The sequence below is a fragment of the Staurois parvus genome, unplaced genomic scaffold, assembly GCF_062004578.1.
Source record: "Staurois parvus isolate SC_StPar_1 unplaced genomic scaffold, SC_StPar_1.0 ptg000973l, whole genome shotgun sequence".
Lineage (NCBI taxonomy): Eukaryota > Metazoa > Chordata > Amphibia > Anura > Ranidae > Staurois > Staurois parvus.
Window position 1 is genome coordinate 353,044 of NW_028318769.1, and position 26,515 is coordinate 379,558.

At 39.2% G+C, this 26,515-nt stretch overlaps 1 protein-coding gene across 9 annotated transcripts in view; it reads right to left on the minus strand.

The window, feature by feature from the left end:
* LOC149441566 (uncharacterized) overlaps positions 1–26,515 on the minus strand; it is a 179,739-nt gene that overhangs the window by 22,030 nt on the left and 131,194 nt on the right. For all 9 annotated transcript variants that reach the window (XM_089657170.1, XM_089657162.1, XM_089657161.1 and 6 more), the window contains 14 exons: positions 26,293–26,337; positions 22,003–22,056; positions 20,611–20,655; positions 20,271–20,324; positions 18,231–18,284; positions 18,066–18,119; positions 17,786–17,893; positions 17,235–17,324; positions 14,929–14,982; positions 14,692–14,799; positions 10,736–10,843; positions 9,621–9,674; positions 6,154–6,207; positions 2,513–2,620 (listed from right to left, as the gene is read on the minus strand). In XM_089657170.1, the coding sequence (XP_089513296.1) occupies positions 2,513–2,620; positions 6,154–6,207; positions 9,621–9,674; positions 10,736–10,843; positions 14,692–14,799; positions 14,929–14,982; positions 17,235–17,324; positions 17,786–17,893; positions 18,066–18,119; positions 18,231–18,284; positions 20,271–20,324; positions 20,611–20,655; positions 22,003–22,056; positions 26,293–26,337 (990 nt within the window). The remainder of the gene's footprint in view (positions 1–2,512; positions 2,621–6,153; positions 6,208–9,620; positions 9,675–10,735; positions 10,844–14,691; positions 14,800–14,928; positions 14,983–17,234; positions 17,325–17,785; positions 17,894–18,065; positions 18,120–18,230; positions 18,285–20,270; positions 20,325–20,610; positions 20,656–22,002; positions 22,057–26,292; positions 26,338–26,515) is intronic.

Below are 26,515 nucleotides of genomic sequence, written 5' to 3' on the forward strand. Positions count from 1 at the left end.
TGTACATATCTTGCTGCCTGAATTATCACATCAGTTAAAGTAACTGTATCAATTAGTTTTGTAGCACAAACCTTTTCAGTGTATTATTTTAAAGTATTATGAAGTTATAGTTGACAGCTATGGTATTTTAAAGTGAAGCTATCTGTTAGTACGGTGTGTTGATTTCTTATTATGTTTTTTTACAGCAAACTTGTCAGAATGTTTAAAAGTAGTAATATTTTTTACATATGTTCTAAATTTAAACTAGATTCCAGGAATTCAGCCACCTTGTAAAAAGTGAAGCCACACTACGAGTTAAATGCAGCGAGGGGAATGACATCTCTCAGACTTCTCTCAATTATTTACATCTGAATGGCTTTTTGCTCCGGGATCTGAGTGGGGAGAAGCACACAGAGCAACTATGGCCACCCCTTCCCTCTGTTCATTCACAGAAGCCTTTGTATTTCCTAAATGTGTTCACATAATATCAAGGCTTCTGTGACTGGGCAGGAGGAGGGGAGAGGTGGACATAGCAGATGCAGCAACTGTACTGTTTAACATGCAGAGATCAGAAGGGTCAGTGTCAGGCCCCCGAAATTAATGCAATAGCCACTTTCTGGGAGTACTATAAATCGTTCAGATATAAATAATTGAGATAAGTCCAGGAGATGTTATGCACCTTGTTTTGGACTTAACTCAAAATGTGCCTTCACCTTTTACAAAGGAGCTGAATTCCTGGAGTTCAGCTTCAAAAAATAAATATGGGTGTCTCATACAAATCAATTGTGCCTGTATGCTATGCTTCCTGCCGAGAAAGCACATCAGTGTGCATATGCTTGAAGGACCCTCTCTGATAGCTATTAAAGTTTACATTTTATTGCTGTTAACAAAGTTATAATACAAATATTAGACAGACCGATAATAACAATATCTACAAATCCACCATCGAACTTAAAATTATAACATTGTCACACAACATCACCATGATTCTGGACCCCTCATATATTTCCTATAGCAAAGCCAATGAGTCATGTAGGTGAAATACATTACCTTAGTCAACCTGGAGGTCCAACACCCTTCCTTTGATGCCGCATGCTTCCGTGTATGTGGGGGCCACCAATGGGGATAGGGATGAGCCCCAACAAAGAGCCAGGGACTGATTGGCCCATTGCATAGATACCTGGGGGACCTAGCTGTTCATATATTCCAGCACTGTTACCCATAAATCATGGACATTCAAATAGCTATCATACACCCATAGGCATTGGTACTGTATATTTGGCTTCTATAGGCTCTAAATAGGAAGCCATTATACGTATATACCATCATAATGATGTGTAGCCTTTGCAGATCTCAAGGTATACACTATTTCTGTATGGTGGGTATTTATGGATAGTCTCTGCAAAATATAAACTCCCTAAGACTTTTTGAGAACTCCTATGTGTACATATGTATACAGTCATCTAGTATTGGACATTAAGGTAGAGATTTACTAAAACTGGAGCAGTCAGAATCTGTTGCTTCTAACTTCAGCTTGTTCAATTAAGCTTTGACAATAAAACCTGGAAACTGATTTCTATTCAGAGCTGAACCAGATTTCGCACCATACAGTTTTAGTAAATAACCCCCACTGTGACCTATTAGGAGTACAAACAATTTGAGACAGTTGGATGAATTGACCACTTCAGATATTCTGGGAAATTAAGGAACGGACATTTTAACAGCTAGAAAGCCACAGGGATGTGAGTGAGAGTGATCTGGATAGACAGTGATGTTGTTTGATGTTGTCATTTGAAATTTGGTGGTGAATTTGGAGATGTTATCAATTTGGATAATTTTTGTATTATAACTTTGGTAACAACAATAAAATATTAACCTTTATATAGAATGTATACAGCCCATAAGTAACCATCTATTTATCCACATTCTTGTTGTGTATATTTTGTATATGCTTTGGGGGTTACAGGCCAACGTCCCTAATTTAGATGGACCAGACACACCTAATTAAAGGTAGACTCCCATCTTTCTTTTTTCTGTTATTGTCATAACCCTCTCTGCTAGCACTGACAAGTGGGTTGGAGGTAAGTGGCTTAATCAACTATGTGAGTTGTGAGAGTGTACAGGCAATGGTCTACCAGCTACTTTTTAAAGATACAATATTCTGATATGTCATGGTAACAAGTATAAAGAGATACAGTTCCCCTAATTATACCGTATAGAACACACTGGATTCTAACTGTTTTGTTAAAACATAACTAATTGACAGTCTATATCAATAATTTATTTGCCGCTCGTCTCCATTTAATAAATGTGTCTCACAGCATTTTGGTCCCTTTTGAGGTAACTAAATGCAAACAATTGTATACACTGAAGCAGAATCAATATTACAAATAATAAAAACAAGAGGTAATATAGAAAAATAGTGATTTATTTTCTGTATCATATCATTTTTGGTCCTGAAACATTTTTGCATGAGAGTCCTGCCATATCCAAGTTTACTGAATTTATACACAAGGAGTCCTTCTTATCTCACCTGCAATCCAATAGGTCCAGGAGATCCTGGGAATCCACGAGTACCTTCATCTCCTTTTGCTCCAAATATTCCCTGCTGCCCACGGGGACCAGGCTCTCCATCAGAACCCTGATTAAAAGAAAAGTTTTTTTTATCATATATGTTTTTCAACTCAGTGAAAATGATCTACAACATTCTATTAGATCAATAACTGAGTGAAAGTTGAAGTTATGGCCCTTCATATTCTATATTTTGGAATGGCTGAAGTTGGTTCATGCATGGTTATTTTGCTCACGGTGTAACAGAAATGGTCTTAGAAAGCTAAAAAATAATTTCTTCAAGATCAAAATGGAATTCTCAAAATGAAATGTTTAACTGAACAGAATTTTTCCATGATAAACTATGATGTAGATAAATAACTAACATGCTGCTCTTACTATTAGATTCCTTTCACAGGAACGTTAACTTCTACTTTGCTCTGAATTATAGAAGATCATCTAATATCTAGAAGACGGATGGTCTTAGATGGGATTATGTACTACAAGTTCTAAAGGAAAGAAAGAAGTACACAGCTATGGACATAGAGCTTAGAAACAGAAATTCAGACCATCAAACCAAGACAAGGAATGACCTTACAACCAGTGGTGTATACTCTAACTCAGGGGTGGGCAAACTTTTTGACTTGAGGGCCGCAATGGGTTCATATATTGGACCCGGGGGCCGGACCAAGAGTAGATGAATGATGTGTATGTGTCATCCATAGTAAGTATAGTAATATTCCCCCATAGTAAGCATAGTAATTAATCCCCCATATAGTAATTCATCCCCCATATAGTAATTCATCCCCCATATAGTAATTCATCCCCCATAGTAATTAATCCCCCATATAGTAATTCATCCCCCATAGTAATTCATCCCCCATATAGTAATTCATCCCCCATATAGTAATTCATCCCCCATAGTAATTCATCCCCCATATAGTAATTCATCCCCCATATAGTAATTCATCCCCCATAGTAATTCATCCCCCATATAGTAATTCATACCCCATATAGTAATTCATCCCCCGTAGTAATTCATCCCCCATATAGTAATTCATCCCCCATAGTAATTCATCCCCCATATAGTAATTCATCCCCCATAGTAATTCATCCCCCATAGTAATTCATCCCCCATATAGTAATTCATCCCCCATAGTAATTCATCCCCCATATAGTAATTCATCCCCCATATAGTAATTCATCCCCCATATAGTAATTCATTCCCCATATAGTAATTCATCCCCCATATAGTAATTCATCCCCCATAGTAATTCATCCCCCCTATAGTAATTCATCCCCCATAGTAATTCATCCCCCATAGTAATTCATCCCCCATATAGTAATTCATCCCCCATAGTAATTCATCCCCCATATAGTAATTCATCCCCCATAGTAATTCATCCCCCATATAGTAATCCATCCCCCATATAGTAATTCATCCCCCATAGTAATTCATCCCCCATATAGTAATTCATCCCCCATATAGTAATTCATCCCCCATAGTAATTCATCCCCCATAGTAATTCATCCCCAATAATAATTCATCCCCCATATAGTAATTCATCCCCCATATAGTAATTCATCCCCCATAGTAATTCATCCCCCATAGTAATTCATCCCCCATATAGTAATTCACCCCCATAGTAATTCATCCCCCATAGTAATTCATCCCCCATATAGTAATTCATCCCCCATATAGTAATTCATCCCCCGTAGTAATTCATCCCCCATATAGTAATTCATCCCCCATAGTAATTCATCCCCCCTATAGTAATTCATCCCCCATAGTAATTCATCCCCCATAGTAATTCATCCCCCATATAGTAATTCATCCCCCATAGTAATTCATCCCCCTTATAGTAATTCATCCCCCATAGTAATTCATCCCCCATAGTAATTCATCCCCCATATAGTAATTCATCCCCCATAGTAATTCATTCCCCATATTAATTCATCCCCCATATAGTAATTCATCCCCTATAGTAATTCATCCCCCATATTAATTCATCCCCCATATTAAGTCCCCAAGTCCCCCCTGTGTCAATTCACTTACCTTTGCTCCACGCGTTCCTCTCGCCGTGTTCCTGCGCCGCTCCGGTGTAGCATGAAAATCTGTCTCCTATGAGGATCTGTCCCCCTCGACGTATCTGCGCATGTGCCAGTTTCAGGCATTAGCAGCCGATCGGCGATCTCCGGCACATGCGCAGATACGTCGAGGGGGACAGATCCTCATAGGAGACAAATTTTCATGCAACACCGGTCTTCAGGGCGGACTGTGAGAGGAGCCTAGCGGGAGCCTAGCTCCGCGGGCCGGATTAAAAGGTCCGCCAGGCCGTATACGGCCGCGGGCCGTAGTTTGCCCATTGCTGCTCTAACTCAATGATGTCTGGCTGGATATTCTGACTAGACAAAATGTTCTTATTTTCTCATCAATATTAGAAATATACTGTAAGGATCCTTGGGGCAGCTAATGATCACATCTGTACCAGAGTCATGCATGTTGTCCACTACTAATTCCATCATGGGAAGAAAATACCAACATTTCTATTCTTTTAAAAAGAATTCACAGCTAGGAACATCTACACTGTACAGCAAGACATGAGGTCACACCTGAGAACACATATCTACTGAAGGTGGGATGAACTGGAATACACAACTAAGAACATCAGCATTCTAGTGGGACCCTAATCATATGTATGCCCATGGTTCTGTGTCTATTGAAGTCCTGATATGGGATTTAACTATCTGAGAATAGGACCCTATTTTTTCCTGACCAACACTAGAAGAGCAAAGTCAAGATCGCCTAAGCCTTAGGTTAAGGAAAAACTAGCAGGCAGAAATATTTATCTTTTAATTTGAAGGAAAGGCACAGCTAAAACATTTGTCTTTAAGGGTCTATGCACACTAGGAGCAGAAAAAATGGCAGAACCTCTGGCAGAAAAAAAAGTGGCAGAAAAAATGCTCATCGTGGCTCATACTGCACAAGAGTTTATGCATTAAGCATTTGCTTTTATACAGTAAGTGGTTTTTTCCCTGTTTTTTTCCCATGTTTTTTCTTGAAAACATGTAATGCTCCTAAACACTGTTTATGCTCGTTAAGGCACATTTATGAGCTTTAAGCGTTTTTTCTGCCTGAAAGCTCCTCTCAGAAATGCAGTTCTGAAGGGTTTTTTTTGCCCCTGAATGCTCCTCTGAAAATATGCCTGTAATCTACCTAATGTGCATGGCAACATAGGCTAACATAGAGTTGTTTCTACAGGCTGAAGAAAGAGCACAAAAAAGCCTGTATAAGCAGCATTTTTTATGCGCAATGTGCATGAACCCTACAAGGAAAAAAGAGGTAAGAAGACACAGGTAAGCGTCTAGGGCTAGAAGTTCACAGATCACAATTGTTCCTAATTGTATGCCCAATATGGTACCCTCTGAATGTATTTAGTGCATTTAGACAGGTAATAGGACCAAACATAATTCTTGTTTTGCCCTGATATACTTTAGTTTACTATTTATTGTGACTGTATTGCCAGCAGTCTATAAATTTGAACTGGTGCACACAAATTCAGAAAATGTATAGTGTATGTCAATTAATACATATCATAATGTAACGAGCTTAATCTTACTTACCGGAGTACCTGGCTGTCCCACAGGGCCAATAGGACCAGGAGGACCTGGAGGACCCTAAATAAAAGCAGAAATATCCAATGAAATATCATTTTAAAAAATATATTTCATACAAGCAAAAAAAAGAAACTAGGATTACCATTCTATCATTATTAACCTTTCAGAGGCCTCCATTCAGGGCCCAGGGCCATCTGTATTTCTTCCATAATTTAACCCTTTTATAGATTCAATGTATAGAACCTTTGTCAAGTTTTTATTTCACCCTCTCCAATTGTTCTCTTGGCCATTGTCACTGGGACTGGAAGTGATGAGAAATCCAAAATGTTAAGATGCCACTGGAGGTGAGGGTGAGGTCATCATTATCAACCAATGAAGACACCTAATTAAAGAACTGTTCGATGGGGTTTCATCCCTCTTTGGAGAGATTTCTCCTCACTTCCGATTGTGTTTCCAGGATGACAGGAAGTGAAGGGAATCTCCATAGTGGGATACAGCAGCAGTAACCATTCCCAACTCCCTACCTCTTAAAAAAAATTTACACCATAAATAGAGGCTATGACACTAGCAACAGACAGGAAAAGCCTCAGTAACTTCAACAGACATCACTACATCACAACATCCTGCGACCTGCTGTGATCTTCTCTATTACTCAGCCAATAAGTGAATACGGCAAAACTCTGTGGACAACTTAATTCCCTTTTCTCCACTGAGAAGTTAACAACCAGCAACCACTTACGCAAAGATTGCTCAACAAGTCTGAAAATTGTTTTGTTTAAGAATCAAAGTTTCCAGCATTCAGAAGTGCTTGTTATTGCTAAAGGTTATTCCTACAACATCCAGTCCCTTTCTGAACACAGCAAATAATGTTCATATCCAATGCATGACTTGAAAACATCAAGCCGTAGTTAGCTACCCTGACACTCAGGGCCGAGAATGTCAGTTTGTGTTTGTTCCACTGAAAATTAAGTTATATCTTCATCCAAACTGTTTTTTTCCATTTTAGAAAGTGCTGAAGGGATATTTTGACCACCAGGTTGGTATTGTTGTCTGTGTACCCAGACATTTCCTTCATTTCCTATCTGCGGAACACCTCACTAGGACAGGAAGTGAGAGGAAGTATTGTTTGAAATTCTTTATTTATAATACACCAAACACAACAACACAGCAGCTAGAATCACATGTAAAGCTTTAGTCTGATGACAGCACAGTAAAAGTATTTCTTTATAAATCCTTTGACGCATATAAGTAGCACAGAGAAATATTGGAAAATTTGAATAGGTTGGTGTTATATAATTTTGAATAAATAAACTGCAATTTGCAGTTGACTTATAAGGAGGGTGAGTTTAAGAAAAGAGAAATCAGAGAGGAAGTTGGGAAAAAGGTTGGAAAAAGGGGGAAAGAAGGGGGGACTAAAGATAAAAGTCAACTAGCAAATGGTGGTCAAAGTTGATAGTTTAGCATCCCATGCTTACTAGGTTGGTAAACCCTAACATTGCAGATGTGTTCATTCTTCCTACTGAGGAGTTAAACATTTCTGCGGCATAGCACCTTTGAAAAGCAATGGCTTACGGAGGGATGGGTGGGTTGTTTCAATAAGGCTGAGATGCTAGCCCTAGTCAAGTATGGGAGGAATTGTCTCCATAAACCAGTCTCTGACCTTTTATGGAGGGAGAAATGGATGGGTTGTGTCTAAAAAGCTGGGATGCAGGCCCTGGTCATGTATGAATTGAGATAAGGATTATTTTCCTGTATGGTTACTATGATGGGATGCAAGCCTTGCCATTTATGGATGGGAGGATGGGTTGTTTCCATCAGGTTGGGATGAGAGCCTTTGCTATGCATGGAGGTAGGGTTGTTTAGATTGTCTTCATAAGGTTAGAATGCAGGCCTCAGTCATTTATGAAGGAACAGATGGGATGTATTTGTAGGCCAGGATGCAACACCTGGCCATATATGGAGTAAGACATGGGTTGTTTTTGTAAGGCTGGGCTATTGAGGAAGACATGAGTTGATTCTGTTAGGCTAGGTGCAGGCCCTGGCCACGTATGGAGGATGGGGATGGATGGGTTATGTCCAAAAGGCTGGGATGCAGTCCTTGGTCATGTATGAAATGAGAGAAGAATTGATTCCCTGTACGGTTACTATGTATGAAGAGAGGGTTGTGTGAGTTGTTTTTGGGATGCAGGCCCTGGCTATGTTTGGAGGGAGACATGGGTTCTTTCAATGAGACCTGGATGCAAACCCTAGCCATATATGAAGGGATGGATTGATTTTTTTGCATAAACAACATTCCAGCCTTTGCTACTGGAGAGAGACATGGATTGTGTCTGTAAGTCTTGGATGCAGGTCCTGAGCATGTATGTACAGAGGGGTGGGTTGTTTCTATAAGACCAAGATATAGGCCTTTGCTATGTATGGTGGGAGGAATGGCTTATCTCTTAAGGCTTGAATACAGGCCTGGCCTCATACAGTAGAGAACTATCTTTAACTATTTTTAATAGCATTTATGGATAAGTAGTTGAAATGAAATAAGTAATGGACCAGATTTTCACTGACAGAGGAATTAACTTTTTCCATTCTATCCAAAACAACTCTTTAAAAAAAGTTTTGTCTAGGTTAAAAAAATATACATTCAGTGTATGTTAATTGAAACCAGTAGCTATTTCCATAGCTGCATTTTTTCCTGTGGCTGTTATATGAAATTATTGAACATTTATCAATTAAGATGCATTTTTCTAAAGTTTCCATCCTAACAGAGCTTAGACCAAGGGACAACCTGTTTTCCAGCTATATGACTTCTTAGTCCGCCAATGATTGATGTAATCGTTGTTTAGGTATTTTAAGCTACATTCTTTGGGAATAATAGACTCATCGGCAAGTGTTCTGAGAAAGGAAAGAATTCTGAGAAAGGAAATAAGTGCTGATGACTGTATGCCATGAAGACACACATCAGATACATCTGTAACTGGGATTTTGGCAATGTTGTGTTTCAGAACAGCTTTCTTTACCTTTCAGCACAAAGGCCCCTGGCTCTGGACATAAGTGAGTATGATGCATTCAAGGCTTACTGTTGGGTTTAGGTTTGGAGGTTGGGTTTAAGTGCTAAAGGATAGATTGCCTGTTAGGAGGAGAGGGATTAAGCTAAGGGTTGAGGTTGTGAAGTATTAAGCATCAAGGTGCTTTGGTCTAGGACAAGAACATTTCCAGTTTTGAGACACTTGAGGCAATATTAATATTTTCAATTCTTAGCATCGAGAAGTAGTGACGCAGTGGTACAAATGATAACACTGGACTCCTAGCATCAAAATATAATGTACCAATAAATGCATAAATCTCACAAATAGCTACTTTTATGCATCAAAAATCACCTATGTAGTATTGTGGGCATTAAAGAAAAGAATATAGAATAAATTAGGACCAGAAGAACTTTTCATATTTAAAATTCATGAAATACAAACGCGCATACTCACATGTTCTCCCTTGTTACCCTTGGCTCCTTTCTGACCATGTTCTCCAACTTCACCCTTGAAAACACAAAGTTTCACACTAAACATATAATACAGGAATACTATATGTATGTGATATTATGGTAAACAAACAGAGACCGATATTACACAAGTAATGTTTAAGCTGGAACACTTCCTGCTACATAGAAAGAGAGCAGTTTGAGGAATTATCTATATTTAGACAAGATCAACGACTTTTCATAGAAAACTGTTAAAAGATGAGCGTATTGTATTACATTAAATAAATGGACTTTTGCCTTTTTCAGCCAGACTAACTATGGAACTATGCATTGCTTCTTATACCTATTTTTTTCACATTCAATGAAAGGAGCTACAAAATACAGATTTAGGACACTGGTCTAATTTCTTTTGTTAACCATACACTAGCCGAAAAAATGTTCAAACTTGTTTTCAAATAACAAACGCTCTGCCATAAGAGCAAACAATAATGCCATCATGTAATGACCGAATTTCCAATGATAAATTGTTCAATGGACATAAATTAACTCGTTTTTCATTAGTTTTGTCACATATGCGCAGTATGAAAAGTTTGACTTTTAACAGGAGAGAAACACATTGATCTTTCAATTTATCGTTCGTTCAGCAAAAGTTTTCCAATCTGTTCCTTCAAATTCTTGCCTCTGAAGAGTCAAAAACTATTTTCTATTTGTGCCCATTAACTGGACGAAAAATGAACGAATGAGCCAAATGACATATTTTGCGCCTAGTGTATGGGGATCATTAGTCTAAGTATTTCAAAGAACCACAAAATTCAGCTAAGCTGTGTATATTATTAAATATATCATCAGGCTTTGATTATGCATTTTATTGTCAAAAAGTTAACCATTAACCATCCCTTGTCAGGGTCTTGGAGGATGAGAGCAATCTAGGGAAGCTATAAAAATTCTAAGACACGCGAGGAAGCAAAACTACTTATCAGCAACAGGAGAAAAACACAACCAATAACTGAAGAAAGATGTACACTGTGAATACTGGATCAACCAAAAATTGTTACTTGAAATTAAAGTGTACATGTTGTTATCTGGACCAAACACAGAATACTCAAAAATGAGCTGTACCTTGTCACCATCTTCTCCAGAGACTCCAGGAGGCCCAGCCGGTCCAGGAAGACCTACGGGCCCTTGCAAACCATCTCTCCCAGCAGGCCCAATTGGTCCTTTCTCTCCCTGGAAGACCAAAGAAATATTATTGTATGCAAGGTATATACAGTATAAACAGTGCAGTGTCTAAAATCAATGCAAGGATGTGTAATCAGGGGTTTGAACATTCATGACACATGTCAAAACATAGTATACATACCCTAACACAAACTCTGATATGTTTTCCCATTCTATTGTCTAATCAGATTAAGGTATAATTACTAACAGAACTGCAGAAATTATAAATCAGGGAACAAATGCAAAACTTTTGGGTGCTAAGATACTCAGCTTGTGAAATTTTGACAAGAGTTGAAGCAAATCTCTATGCAGCTACATCAAAATATAAGGCATTGGGGTTGATTTATTAAATGCAAATAGGCTGTTCAATTAATATTCTCTTAATTTAGTGAATAAGGTGAGGCTCTGCTGACTTCCACCATCCTATCATGTGGACGCAAAAATACTTTTTTCCCTTGCACTTGATTCGGTATTTTTTGCAAAGTGAATTTTTACCACTTTAACAAGGCTAAATGAAATTTCCCTCACAAAATGAACAGTCTATTCACATTTAGCAAATCAACTCCACTGTGTTGCAAGAATTACATTTTAGATTACATTCTTGGAAATACTTTGTTTCAGTGTGAACATAAGATACTTTCTACAACTTAAAAATTGCCTGATATAGAGATAGTCTGTTGTAGATTAAGCCTTGTGTTCAGATGGATTAGACCATTGATTTCCAAACTGTGGCCCGGGATAAGGATGCAGCCCTTTGCCTGCCTATATCTGGCCCTTGGGGACCTCTTCCTCCCATTGATACAAGGCATTATTACTGCTACTGACACCAACAATGGGGCCTTATTACTTCCACTGACACCAACAATGGGGCCTTATTACTTCCACTGACACCAACAAAGAGCCACTATTACTCCCACAGAAACCAGCAATGGGGCATTATGGCTCACACTGACACCAACAATGGGGCATTATTACTCCCACAGACACCAGCAATGAGGCATTATGATTCCCACTGACACCAACAATGGGGTAATATTACTCCCACTAATTATTTTATTACTTGTATAGTACTGTCAGTTTACGCAACACTTTACATGTATATATATTGCACATTCACATCAGTCCCTAACCCTCAAGGAGCGTACAATCTATAGTCCCTAACTCACATTCATACATACACATACTAGGGACAATTTAGACAGGAGCCAATTCACCTACCAGCATGTCTTTGGAGTGTGTGAGGAAACCGGAGTACCCAGAGGAAACCCACACAGGCACAGGGAGAACATTCAAACTCCAGGCAGGTAGTGCCGTGGTTGGGATTCAAACCAGCAACCCTAGTACAGGTGGAAGTGCTAACCATTTAGCCACTGGCTAATAACCAGTGATGGGGCATTGTTTCCACCCATTGACACTTTCACTCCCACTGACAGTATCTCCCCCCTTTCCCTGCCTAAAGTCCAAGGGAAAGTAAATCAACCCTTTGTTTAGAAAGTTTGGAGACCCCTGGATTAGACAAGGAATTCCCCATGGTAAGCAGGGCCACATTTCTGCACAGGCCACAAAGGTTAAAATCAAGGGTGGTAGAGCTCCCAGTAACTTCATAATAAAAGCATTTGTAGCTGTCCCTGTCCTGTGCATTTTCATTGGTGACTTAGCAAAGTTAGGGCCAGCACACCTAGAGATGAACTGCTAGCTATAGATCAGTACAGGAGACCAACAGAGTAGGAGAACTGTCTCTATTAGTCACTCCACCCTCCAAGGGTCAGGAGAGGCCGTATCATTTTGCCTGCACAGTTGGTTCAGGGGCAATAAGTGTATATTTGGGTTAATGGTAAGCATTATAACAGGAAAACTGACACTTTGTAAATAGTGAAGCTGATCTTTCAAAATCCCATTTCCCAATCCAGTGTATTTACACACAAGAAAAAACACACACATATATATATATATATATATATATATATATATATATATATATATTGCATTGTTCTTAGATGTGGATGCATTGGGTTCCTTTTCTTCATTATTTTGATATCTGATAATCCTGTCTGTAATACACCTCCTAGCCTCAGGTTACAATACTACACGACATATATATATATATATATATATATATATATATCTCACGCTACACATGATATATAACTATGGAGGAACAGCATTGTCATCCTAGGCAGCTCACTCCCATTATGGACTACAAAACGCTCCCCTCTCCTCATCACCATATTATAGGAGGAGTTTCTCTGTAGTCCACAGAGGAGAACTGGGTAGGGCTGACAACACTGTCTGAGATTTCAGTGCAGCACAGGTAAAGTGCACAGAAAGTTAGAAACTCGACCAATCAACAGGTAATTTTTAGTATTTTAAATGAGATAAAACATGGGTAAATGTACAGTATATTATTAGAGTGATGTACTGAATATGTTATTTTTTATTTTGCATGACATATGTATTAAGTCAACTTGGTCAAAAATGAAAAGAAGCAGCCTATACAATGTACTAATTTTAGTTGTAATTTATGCTATTAAAGGATCATCATTTCTTGTGAAAACACTGCATCATTTTTGAGATTTGCACCCCTAAGTGCCAACATGGAAGGTGAGCAGCAACTGACTACTGGATTGGTCAGTGGGAACATCAATAAATTAATGGATAATGTCCTTGAAGTACTTAGGGTCTCAAGGGCTCTGTGTAATGATATGCAGGGATCTGTGAGTAAAAGAAAGCACCTTTTCTGAAAAGTTTTAGGCCTCAGATAATAGAAACTTTTGGAAGAGTTGCTACCAGTGTTTTATTAGCAGTAACATAGAGATGAGCATGTGACAGGGTGGCAACCAAAGATCACAACTGGGAGACAATCCCATAACAAGTGCTACACAAGGACCTTTGAGGATCCCACCTTGATTACTGCAACCCCCTCCTCACTGGCCTACTTTTACCCCCCCCCTTCAGTCTATAATGAATGTTGCTGCTAGACGTATACACCTTACCAACCAATTATGCCACCCAAATTAGTGTGTGCTGTCAATTGCCTCCAGCATTGTTCCTGTTTCTTCTTGCAGGAGATAACCATTTTGCTAAAGCCCAGAGTCCCTGAGCAGCAGTAAATCTTTAGGCTGTCAACAGATCAGCCTCTACAGATTTGGCACAGTGCCTAAAAATAGAGAGCAACTGAGCATGTGCAAAGCAGAGCAAGACAGAGTATTATTCAATTTTAAACAATATGGACTCTTACTTGTAATGTTGTACATAGCTATACCTGCAAAAGGGGCCAGCCTGAAGTGATTTAGCAGTACTTAATTATCTGATCAAAGTTCCACTTTAATTTTCTCTCCTTCATTGTTCTATTGAATCCTGTTTCTCATCTGTATTTGTCAGTTCGCACTAAACACATTCTAACTTTGTACATTATTTTTAATTGCTTCCTGTGATCACCTTTTTCAAGTCAGCCATAGACTGGATGATTTTGGAAAGTATCTGCATAACCTGACAGCAGATCAATCTTTTGTGTCCACAATGTAATACATAGTAGATGTGCCCACATAAATATTTATGTTTTTACCCTGATCCCAGAATGACCTTTGGCATTCAACTATCTTCAACTAAACTCAAAAGATCTATTCAGGTAATAAATTTCCCCTCTCCCCACTTGGATCAATCTCCCAGACAGATGCCTACTCAGTTCTGAAGATGATTAGAGACATAAATATTACTGTTCAATCTTGCCAAAATCTGACCTAGGAGCATATTTAACATATGTGGTCAGTTATAGGGCTTGAGATGGTCATGGTATAATATGGATCTTATCCAGGAAATATTTTTAGGCTTTTTTTCACACCCAGATTTATACATACTGGTACACCCTTTTCTCCGGAAGCACCTGCTGGTCCCTGAGGGCCTGGTCGTCCAGGAGGCCCAATTGGTCCACCTTGGCCTGGTCCACCTCTTTCTCCTGGAGATCCCTGCAAGACAAAATCCACTCTGTGTTAAGTCATTTGTGCATACACTAAACTATATTTTGCAGCATAGCCAATAACAATTAGTCAGTATATATGGATTCAGAAAATAAAATGCTAAAGAATAATACTTACTGCAGGGCCAGGTGGACCTGCTGGACCTTCGTTACCCTTCAGACCTGGACCGCCCTAAATTAAAAAAAAAGATAACATAATATAATAGGAATAGCAGTAATCATGAATAAAGGGGGATATAGAAAAGAGACATAGATTAGACTACTAGATGTTATAAGTGTCAGTCATATGCATGATGTCTGAAAAATGGCTTAGAGGGTAGTACTACAGCCTTGCAGCGCTGGGGTCTTTTGTGCATTCATGGGTTTCCTCCAGGTTCCTTCCACACTGGTAGGTTAATTGGCTCCTGTCTAAACTGGCTCTACTATGTGTTTATGCATGCATGTGGGATAGGGACCTTAGATTGTAAGCTTCTTTAGCGCAGTTAGATCCTCAAAAGTAGGCAAGGGAGTGATGCTCACCATATAAGTCATCTTCTAATTCAAGGGTTCTTCAAAACGTTTACGCACTTTTTAAATTCTATTATATATATATATATACTGTATATATAGATATATATATATATATGTATAGATGCATGGAAACTTTTTGAAGACCCCTCATAAAATTTTGGACTAACAGAGCACCAACGTGTTTCACTCCTCACAGCAGCATAGTCATAGGGTGGGTGACTGACATGACCATACAGTATATAAAAGTGCTGTATAAATGCCTATAATAAATATCTAATGGTCACTGTGCTGTGAGGTTGGAAGTTATAAACAAATGATAATATGAGTCTAATAGTAACTGTGTGGTATACACTCTTCTTACAGATCTGGTTGAACTACATGGTTAGTAGTATGACATGTATTTGCACATTCCAGATCATATGCAGATCAAATATTTAAAGAAAATGTCTCCAAGTCATCTAAAAAAATAAATACCCAAACAGCTAAATGTCTTAAAGCTGCACAGGCAATCTACCTGCATGTGTCTTTTGGTAATACTAATAGTATCTGTGTGCAATGGTTACACAAGTGATCCAAGTGTCTGGTGGCCATCCTATATGAATTATGAAATTGAAGCTAAAGGGACCCTAAAGGCTTAAAGTTTTTTACCCTAATGCATTCTCTGCATTAAGCAATAAGGTAAAAACCTTCTGTGCCACAGGATCTCCCCCTTATACTTACCTGAACCTGATCTCGATCCAACGCTATGGCTGAGAACAGTGGTTCTCTCCGCTCTCTTCCTCCATGCAGGGCAGGCTGATAGCAGTGGAAGCCATTGGCTCCTGCTGCTATCAATCAAATCCTGTGATGAGGGGGAAGGGGCAAGTCCAAACCACACTGTCTCTGTCTATAGACTCAGGCAGAGCAGCTTGGGATCAAGCCAACAAGCGTGCTCCCTTAGGAAATGGCTTCCTATTGAGGCACTTGCCGAAGAGTTGCAGCCAACAGCTCTGGCTAGGGACCCTAGAAGAGGAAGATCAAAGCTGCTCTGTACAAAATCATTGCACAGAGACTGTAACTATAACATGTTTTTTATTTTAAAAAAAAGTTTTACAATCACTTGAATCCCAGACAAGCAGCTTAACACACAATCTTCTTTTTCTCTCTCTTCTCCTTTTAGTTACTTGTGTTTGATAATGAGTGTGCTTGCAATCCAATATTGTATATTTATACTGAAAAATTATTAAAATTATATTATATTAAAAAATATATGTTAACTGTCTTACCTGTCAAATGGTTTATAATTCTGTTCAGTTAGTCTTGTGTTCCAGAATCCCGTGCACGCAGGTCTTGGACCTCCCATGCAGCTAGGCAGTGAAGCATAGTCTAAGACACGCCCAAATCTTGCTGATTGGACAGCAAAAAAGCAGCAGTGCACTGATGAGTCACACTCAAGGGCGGACTGACAACTCATGGGGCCCCCGGGCAATAGGGGATCATGGGGCCCCTGTGTCCTTGCCCAAACTCAAAAAAGCCTATGTAAAAGGTACCAGGGGCATCTCATGGGGCCCCCTACTGACCCCGGGCCCTCGGGCAGTGCCCTAGTTTCCAAATGGTCAGTCCGCCCCTGGTCACACTTTTTCACTTTGCCTGCTCCTCCTGTCAGCAAACTGCCAGTGGTAGACTGACAACACTATGAATTTTAGCACAGCATTACTGTCTACAACTGCTAACCATCCCTTTCCCAGTCTGAGACCTACTTTCCAGGGGATTGCAGGAAATAGAATTAAAGACAAATTCAGCTACTTGTTCAAAAGGCATTTTAAAAAGTCTTCAGTATGCTTTTTGTGTTATGCTGTGTAACTAAAGTGATTGTATAATGAACAACTAATAATATGAAGATCTTTTGAGAATCTGTAGTGCTGCATTACTCACTGGTGTACCAGGCAGGCCTCTTTCTCCGGGGAAACCTCTTAAACCAGCAGGTCCATCTTTACCAAGAACACCAACAGTTCCAGGGTCTCCCTGTTTAAAGTAAGAGAATGATCAGTGAGGGAATAGGAAGAGAGAAGATTACCAGAAAATCTAGACTAAAGATTGTGTCAGAATAAAAAAAGGATGATGAGCAAAGATGAAATTAGGCCAATGAAAGCCATCAACTAAAAGTATACTAATGATGGCCAAATGGGTTTTATGCTTCTACTGCAGTGCTGGGCTACCAAAAATCTAAATATCAATCAGACAGCAAGACAAAACTAAACTGTCTCTCTAGTTTACAGAATGTCCTCAATTTTAGGGACTGGGCTCTTGCAGCTAAACATTTTCATGGTATACAGCTATCGGTGGGGCTCACATGCTACAAGAAGCTTAAATATCTCACAGAAAGGGTCTCCAGACTGTGAACTGTACTGATTCACAGTTCCCTGTGGCATTTAGTAGGCCATACATTGTTTAGAGAAAATAAAAAGTACCAAAAAATTGCTTACCTTGGTACCTTCTTTTCCAGACGGGCCTGCCAATCCTTGCTCTCCTGGAGGTCCAGGTGGGCCAGGATGTCCTCTCTCTCCCATAGGACCAGATTCTCCTGCAGAACCCTAATTCAGAATAAATATGCCCTATATATCAATATTAATATTATAACAATCAAATAATAATTCTGGCAGATCATGCAACTAGATTAGAATGTAACAATACCGTATATATATATGGAGAGTTATGGCTATAGACAATGATTTCTATAAAAAAAACTTCTCTGCAGGTTCTTACCTGAGGTCCCACAACGCCTGGAGGTCCAGTGGTTCCAATTTTACCTTGGAAACCCTGTAAAATTAAATACATTATGTGATATTTTCCAAGGAGTTACATTAGGCTAACATTTACATTAGCTGAACAAAGATAATGCAGTTATCTCTTATACTCTGTTCAACTCACCACTTCTCCTCTCTGTCCAGGATGTCCAGGGATTCCATCTTTACCAGGAGGACCCTGCCAAAGAAAGGATTATTGTCTATGTAGCATTGTTGCCTAGTGAATTGTTTATTTAAAGATCAATTGCTTCCAAAAGATAACTATTGGTAAACTATACAATTGCATATGTTATGCAGTCCCCTGCCATCAGAATGACTACTATCTCTGTTTTTCGTGAAACCCTTGCACTGCTGTGTAATGTTCCTGATAGTATGACCCTTTGGTTCAACTTCCTGCATTTCGGTGCAGTTACAACCACCAACAGTGGTCATAACAACTGGATGAGCATTAGACATGTGGATCTGACCACCAAAAAAACTTTGTTTTAAAATCTCTTTTTATTAACAGGCATGCTGTGGATACCTGTGACATGTATCTTTATGTCCCTGGTGTCAGCGTGTATTGTTGGCAGAAACACCGATCATCCAAAAATATATAACCAGCCCAGTTTCTTGTTCTTTCTCAGCTGAGGGTTTCTGCTGATATTCTCAACCAAAAGATAGATGGGTACCTTTTCTTGATGCCCAGTTTATAATTTGTTAGCAACACAGAACACTAATATAAGTAGTAGCAAAGAACTATGGTGATATAATGGTAAAGAATGCATATGATTAAACTAAATTTAGCTGTACAATAGCACTTTGGTTGCTCATCTAAGAGGGACAGGGTCAGGAGTGGAAGAAAAACAAACTTCCATTGCTGGCTTGTTTATGAGTGTACAGGTTTGTCTTCAGGTTTGTCATCCCTATTTTTTTTTTACAGCTTAGTGAGTCAATAAACTGGAACAAACTAAGTTGGAAAAAATATACAGGTAGGGAATTCTAACTTCTCTGGCAACATAATTGTTCTGAGTAGTAAATCAATAAGAAATGAAGCAACGAAGAGGGTAAAAGCTCAAAACATCCATCTTAAAGGGCCTTTTCACCCCAGGTGACATGGCACTGCTTTGGATGGCTTTTCCAGTGCAGTCCCACAGCAAGCCAATGCAAAATGCCTTGTCTCCCATGTGACTGGTTCACACCACCACATTGCTGTGGTTTGTGGGTGGTGAGCGCTGAAAAAAGGACAGCAGACTGTACTTTTTTCCAACGCAGTACAGTGGGAAGCAATTCATTGTGATGTTATAATAAAGTTTTTTAAAAACAAAAAAGGTGAACAGTGCCATGCACCACACTCGGCATATCTGCACTGCAGTTATTCATCTGCATCACGCCACACCAGCTGCTGACTTGTAATCTTTGTGAGTAGACTCTTTAAACATGTCCACAGTAACACCTCCTATACTTTTTTCACTACTGGCTCATTTAAAGTTTGCATTTACAGCAGTGAACAAAGCAAATTCATCCAGAAATGGGCAGCCAAGCAGATGTACTTAGTAGATCTTTATAACTCACTGTCTGCTCATACTCTACGTAGATGTCCATCAAAGCATTGGACAAGCACCACAAATGACCCAAGCCATTTGACGCACATGTCTGGGCAGTAGCTAAAATAAATGCTGCCTTTCTCTCCACCTGCTGGGGGTTCCCTTCTTTATTTTTTACTTTGTCCTAGTATTGTTCCTTTTCTTAGCCCCTGAGAGGTTTTTCACAGAGGGGGCTGGGGAGATATGCCACAAATCAGTAAAGGGGATAGATTTATGCAGAGAGAGGTTCTTGGCGGGCATAGCTTATTTATATGCACTGTAACCATCTCCTACCCCTAGTTTTTGTCTAAGGATGTTATTGCTCCTTCTCTAGAACTGCAGAGGAGGTGGTGAGGGTATTGGTTACTTTGCTCATAGACAGCAGGCAGTAGTGGCTGGTGTCTACCACTGGATAGAGCGGCATTTTTATATGTGCCGTGTTACACGGGGGCATCTATCAATGGAATTAAGCATGTTTGGTGCCAGGTAAATCTAAGTAATCATGTCTAATGTTTTGTTTCTGGAGTGCAGCCTAATCTTGATATGTAACTATACCACTAAAGAGACAAAAACACCAAAGACCATATCAATAAACTCACGGGAGGTCCTTTTGGTCCTGGGAACCCATTAGAACCTTGTGGTCCAGGAAGACCCTACCAAGATTTAAAAAGAAAATTTTATTATCATAAGTCAGAAATGTAAAAATATCATCAATTAAATGTTATGTACATCACAAAAGAATAATTGTTGACCTAAAAAAAGGTGGTAAGTTATAGAAGGAAAGATTATGAAGAGTATGCAACAGACAAATATGGAAGGTGGACGTTAAAAGCAAAGCTGAAAACAGAATAATCTGTGTGTAGTTATGTCAAATTTGTTAAAGAATGGACAGTATTAAGATACGGGTCTTGCCTGAGGGAACCTTCAAAATGGACTTACTCTCTCTCCGGGTGGCCCTGATGGACCATCACCACCAGATGTACCCTAATAGAGCAGACAAGAAATGAATACAATTAAAATGTGCTCTAGAAAGATGGATAGTTCAGATGCTGTGAGAAGTAAATTCTAAACAATTCTCATAATAAACTTTCTTTCATTTACAAACTGTTCATATTTATGGTAAAAAGACATCATGCATACAAACACACAAACAAAATTTTCATAGAAGCCATTCTCTCTATATTGTAATGGGCCAGATGAAATTAAAAAAAATCCTTATGCTATACATAAATGTACAATAATACCCACCAACTGAACAAATAACTTAGTCTGTAATCATCATTATGAAAAATTAAACTTTAGAATATTCTTGTCTGTTTGTATGGTGAGTCAAACAGTGCATGAGATTTGAAAGCCTAAGTGCAGCCAATAGAAATGTTTCCATAATGAAATTGTTACAGAATTCTCTGGCTGACTGATTTTACAACTTGAAGTAGAGCAAATATAGTAAAAAGTAAGTAGTAAAAGTAAGTCACGTTCAACTGGACTTGTTCCATAATATTGAAGACATTTTGCTACTCATCCAAGCATTACGTATCAGAACAAGTTAACCAAGGAGCTTTGTCCTCTGCTAAGTAGGACTATATTGTCCATGGATTGTCACAAATCTTAACAGGCATACTACAAGGGGCTATGGAGATAAATAAAAGGGAAATTGTCAGGAGCATGTAGCGCTCCTGTTTCAAGGCAACTGTTGGACTCATTCCAGCCTCTTGGTTATGGCTGAGCTGCATTATCCCTGTCTGGCTGCCCACCAGCAGGGTGATTGCTAGACGCAGCCTCTGGGTGATGTTCAAACCTATTTTAAACTAGCTAAGCCCTCAGTGTCATGCTTCTGATTGTTTGCAACACATGCTTCAAGCTCCCTGCCTTGTACCCATACCTTGACCTTCATCTTTGCCCAAGCCCTGCTCTGCCAGCTAGTTTGGATTTCCTTGTTCACAACCTCAGATCGGATTTTGACTACACTCAGAACTCAGCCTGGCCTTTTGAGCATGGATTAGACCCTGCCCTTAACCTGAACTGCCTTTGGACCACTCTACCTATCTTCCAACTGAGAGTACCTGTTCGCTGTGCTTAGTTTGTGCCTGCCCTGGTGTGGTAGCCAAACACTATATAAAACTGTGGATAAGACCTGAGGGTAACAGAATACCAGTAGGCCCCCTTGCCTTATGGGAAAGAGGTCTGCTATAGGCATGACAGTAATACTAAATCCTGATATGAACATCTATACAGTATATAATTTATGTGTGCAGAAATATCATAGCACATGAACCACACAAAATACACAATAAATAGCCTTAATAATATTACAACAATGTAAAAAACAACCTTTGGTCCAGATTTTCCTGTGGCTCCTCTTGGTCCTCTCTGTCCCCTGGGTCCCTAAGAAAAACAAGACAAATAAGTGTAAAATTGTATTCATTTACAGGTATGTCCCCATCAGGCAATGTTCAGAGTAATTCAGCATAGCATCCTACTGAATCTAATGAAGGACTGTGTTCCTGCCCCCAGAAAAGATATTAGCTTAGATCCACTCATGGTTGTTTTGTAGGATTGTTGGAACACTTGTAAATTGTCCAAAGTAGTCAGCACTCAACAAGATATGAAGCTTTATTTTGACATTTTCTCTCTAACAGGAGCCCAGGTCATTGCACTGAGTGATGAGTTGCTTCTTTGATCCTGTCATAATACTTGGTTTACCATGCCCAACCATAAGCACAAAATGGGAGTAGTTTCAGGTAAATAAAGCTACGTTTAAAAAGATGAATATTGAATTTTTCGAGCATTGTGGATTTAAGTTTGTGCAAATTTAAGATTTTATAAAATGGAGAGAAATGTTCAAGTTAATAGAGAATAAATTTAACATTTGACTAAGTAATTTCTTGGCCCTGGTGAAAGTTGCCTCTTACAGAGAACCAATCGCAATTGGACTTTCATAAAATGTTGAATATTAAGTCTTAAACTATTACATTTGCAGAGTTACTTATGAAATATTTGTATCTGCCCCTACATTTGGCTTTGCTTCCTTTGTCTGGACATGATGCTTTAGCTTGAGTTTCAGATATCAGAGGAGTCAGAGGTCTCCTGAAGTGTGACAGTCGCTACTGTCTCAGATATCATGCACTTGACAGACCTGATGCATTTGTCTTCCAGGCCATAAGAGTGCATAACAATATCAATTAGCAAATCCATGTTGTTAGGAGAAAAAAACTACAAAGCTCTGTTTTGTTGCCCATTATGCACACATAGGTCTACGGAGATAGTGACTGAGGTCAAGAAAGTAGCAGGGTATCATCTGTTTGATTTCAGATTAGCACAGATCCCTGACACACAAGTTAAAGTGTGATGCACAGGATCTCTCAAAGCAGTTGGTGCTCCCAGTCAGTTCTCAGACAATGTAGAGGGAATAATTCTTCTATCAGGTCTTCCAGAAGTGGTGACCAAAGGTCATCTCTTTGCCCAAGTAGGTTACAAGATGTGCAAGAGGTAAAGTGCCTAAAACAGAACTTATATAGTCCAGATTAAATTTTTTTCTAGCTTGTGTAGGAGACCATGCTTGGCTGACTGGATTGGTCACTGGACATGGGTATTTGTTTTGGGCAAAAAGGAAGAAATCCCTTCCAGTGGATTGTGCCCAATGATGGATAGTGACGATGAGCCCTGTTAAGGGTTGGGCAGCTACCTTTTCTGTGTGATTTTGTGGTCGTTTCAGCACTTGGCAAGCTTGTAGACTTGGAAGCCAAGTGCGCCAAGTGTCTGTAGTATGGTTCATACGAGTATATTTTTATTGAGAAGTAGCAACATGTACATTAGGGCCAACGTGTTTCAGGGGAGATCTCGGAAAACAGGATAGCAGGATGCTGGTTATAGTTGCAGATGCAAAACATGTACATTTTGTTGCTTCTCAATAAACGCCTATGAACCATACTTTAGTATATTTCTCTGGACCCCGGCTGCTCCTTGCTTCTCATCCAAGATTCAATTTTATATCATACAAAAATAAGAATTCAGGTTTAGGAAGAATATATATAAAATATAACTATAGATCAAAAAAAGGTTTGCAATATACAAATTGCATGTAGATTGGATTACAAAAAAAACAGTTAATAGAATTAAAAATGACTAAAAATCAAGTATATATAAAAAGGCTGTAGACAGAACACAGTTTTTAAAAAGATGGGCATATGAAATGAGTCATGTTAAAAAATGGCTGCAAAAATTAAGCTGCTGACTCTTGGGCCCCTTGCTCAGCGGGGGATCTGTCTGCTAATGCCCGCTGAACAGGTGGATGGCTGGTCCATGTGCGCTCTACCTGTCCATTAACACCTGACTGCCATCTGATCTGATCCCCATCTGTCTGTTTTTAGCAGATCAAATCGAATCAGATTGGATGTAGGAAGGTGTAAATGGACACATGTGCTTCATAGAGGAGAATAGAAGGTCTGATCAGGTCCACCTGAAAAACTGACAGATGGACTGGATCGAACCGTAAGGGTGAAAGGGGCCCTAATAAGCAGACACTCACTAGTCCACCACTGTCTTCACTCACGCCAGTTCTATGCCAGTCTTCAGATCCCGGCATTGCCATCTTGGCTGTGGAAGATGGCTGTGAATTCCTGCTGCTTCACTGCTGGCTCCCCACTGCACATGCATTATATTGTACTGAATTGTTAGATTGGTCCCAAAGCCTCCTGAGACATGTGATGCATGCCAGGGCATTGCAAGTTGGAGGCGGCCTAAACGTCTGTAATTCTCACCTATGTAAGAATTGCAGAAGTGGAAGTAGATAACTGTCAGAAAAAGGTACCTGCTTGCCCCTGAAAAATCTACCAAATATTTATACAAGCTGACCTCAATGCTCTGTGTAATTGGGCGACTATGTGGCAAATGAGGTTTAATGTTGATAAATGTAAGGTTCTGCACTTGGGGGCTAGGAATATGCATGCATCATACATTCTAGGGGTGGTACAACTGGAGGAATCAATGGCGGAGAAGGATCTGGGAGTTCTGGTAGATCACAAGCTTAATAATGGCATGCAATGCCAAGCTGCGGTTTCTAAAGTGAGCAAAATCCTCTTTTGTATTAAAAGAGGTATAGATTCCAAAGAGAAAGATATCATTCCCCCGACACAAATCATTAGTAAGACCTCATCTGGAAATTGCATTTCAAATTTGGGCACCAATTCACAAAAAGAACATTGGGGAACTGGAGAAAGTACAGAGAAGGGCAACCAAACTGATAAGAGGCATAGAGGAGCTCAGCTATGAGGAAAGATTAGAGGAACTGAATTTATTCTCTTCTGAGAAGAGGAGATCAAGGGGAAATATGATCTCCATGTATAATACATAAGGGGGGATATGATCTTCATGTATAATACATAAGGGGGGATATGATCTCCGTGTATAATACATAAGGGGGGGATATGATCTCCATGTATAATACATAAGGGGGGATATGATCTCCATGTATAATACATAAGGGGGGGTATGATCTCCATGTATAATACATAAGGGGGGATATGATCTCCATGTATAATACATAAGGGGGGATATGATCTCCATGTATAATACATAAGGGGGGATATGATCACCATGTATAATACATAAGGGGGGATATGATCTCCATGTATAATACATAAGGGGGGATATGATCTCCATGTATAATACATAAGGGGGGATATGATCTCCATGTATAATACATAAGGGGGGATATGATCTCCATGTATAATACATAAGGGGGATATGATCAATATGTATAAATACATCAGTGGTTCATATAGTGAACTCGGTGTAGAGTTATTCACCCTGAGGTCGTCACAGAGGACAAGGGGGCACTCTTTACGTCTGGAGGAAAAGAAATTTAATCTCCAAACATGGAAAGGTTTCTTCACAGTAAAAGCTGTGAAAATGTGGAATACACTCCATCAAGAATTGAAGTTCTGGCCAGCTCAATGGATTGCTTTAAAAAAGTCCTGGATTCTTTCTTAGATACACAGACTATAACTGGATACTAACATTTGTAGGTAAAGTTGATCCAGGGAATATCCGATTGCCTCTCGGGGGATCAGGGAGGAATTTTTTCCCCTGCAGGAGCAAATTGGATCATGCTTTCCTGTTTTTTTTTTGCCTTCCTCTGGATCAACTGTGGGTGTACAATTATAACTTTTTTTTATTTTTTTTATGATTGAACTGGATGAACTTTTCTCTTTTTTCAGCCAGACTAACTATGTAACTATGTAACCTCTGACACTATGCAACTATGTAGAGAAGGGGAGGCAGATTAGTGGCACTTTTACTTTTAAATAAAGATCTGCTTTCAGTTATACTGTAGGGAAAATAAACATCTTTTATAAGTAGGCTTGCAAAATTATAATTTAAGACTGAATATTTATATTCTTAAATACAGTTAATATAGGCTGGTTCTCTTTAAGGTAAACTACACCCCGGATAAAAAAAAATGTTATCAGATTATGTGCACCTGAGTTTGAAAGCATCAGAACTAGCTACCAATATAATTAAATTTTTTCTATAGTATAGAACTAATAGTAACAATTTGATTCTTTGAGAAATATGGATATATACTTCCAACCTTCAGCAGATAAGGCAAATGTTACTTACCGAAGGGCCCCTCTCTCCTCTTGGACCTGGTTTTCCAGACAAACCCTAAGAGACAAAAGGATCAGAAACTGACTCATCAAATGACGCAACTTAGCAGTAATCATTGTGATCATTACAGATAGTTGCAACACTGCTGCAATCCAACATGACACAGAAACACACAACAAACAACTGCATTACAATGTAAAATAATACCATACATTATATACACTGTATATAACGT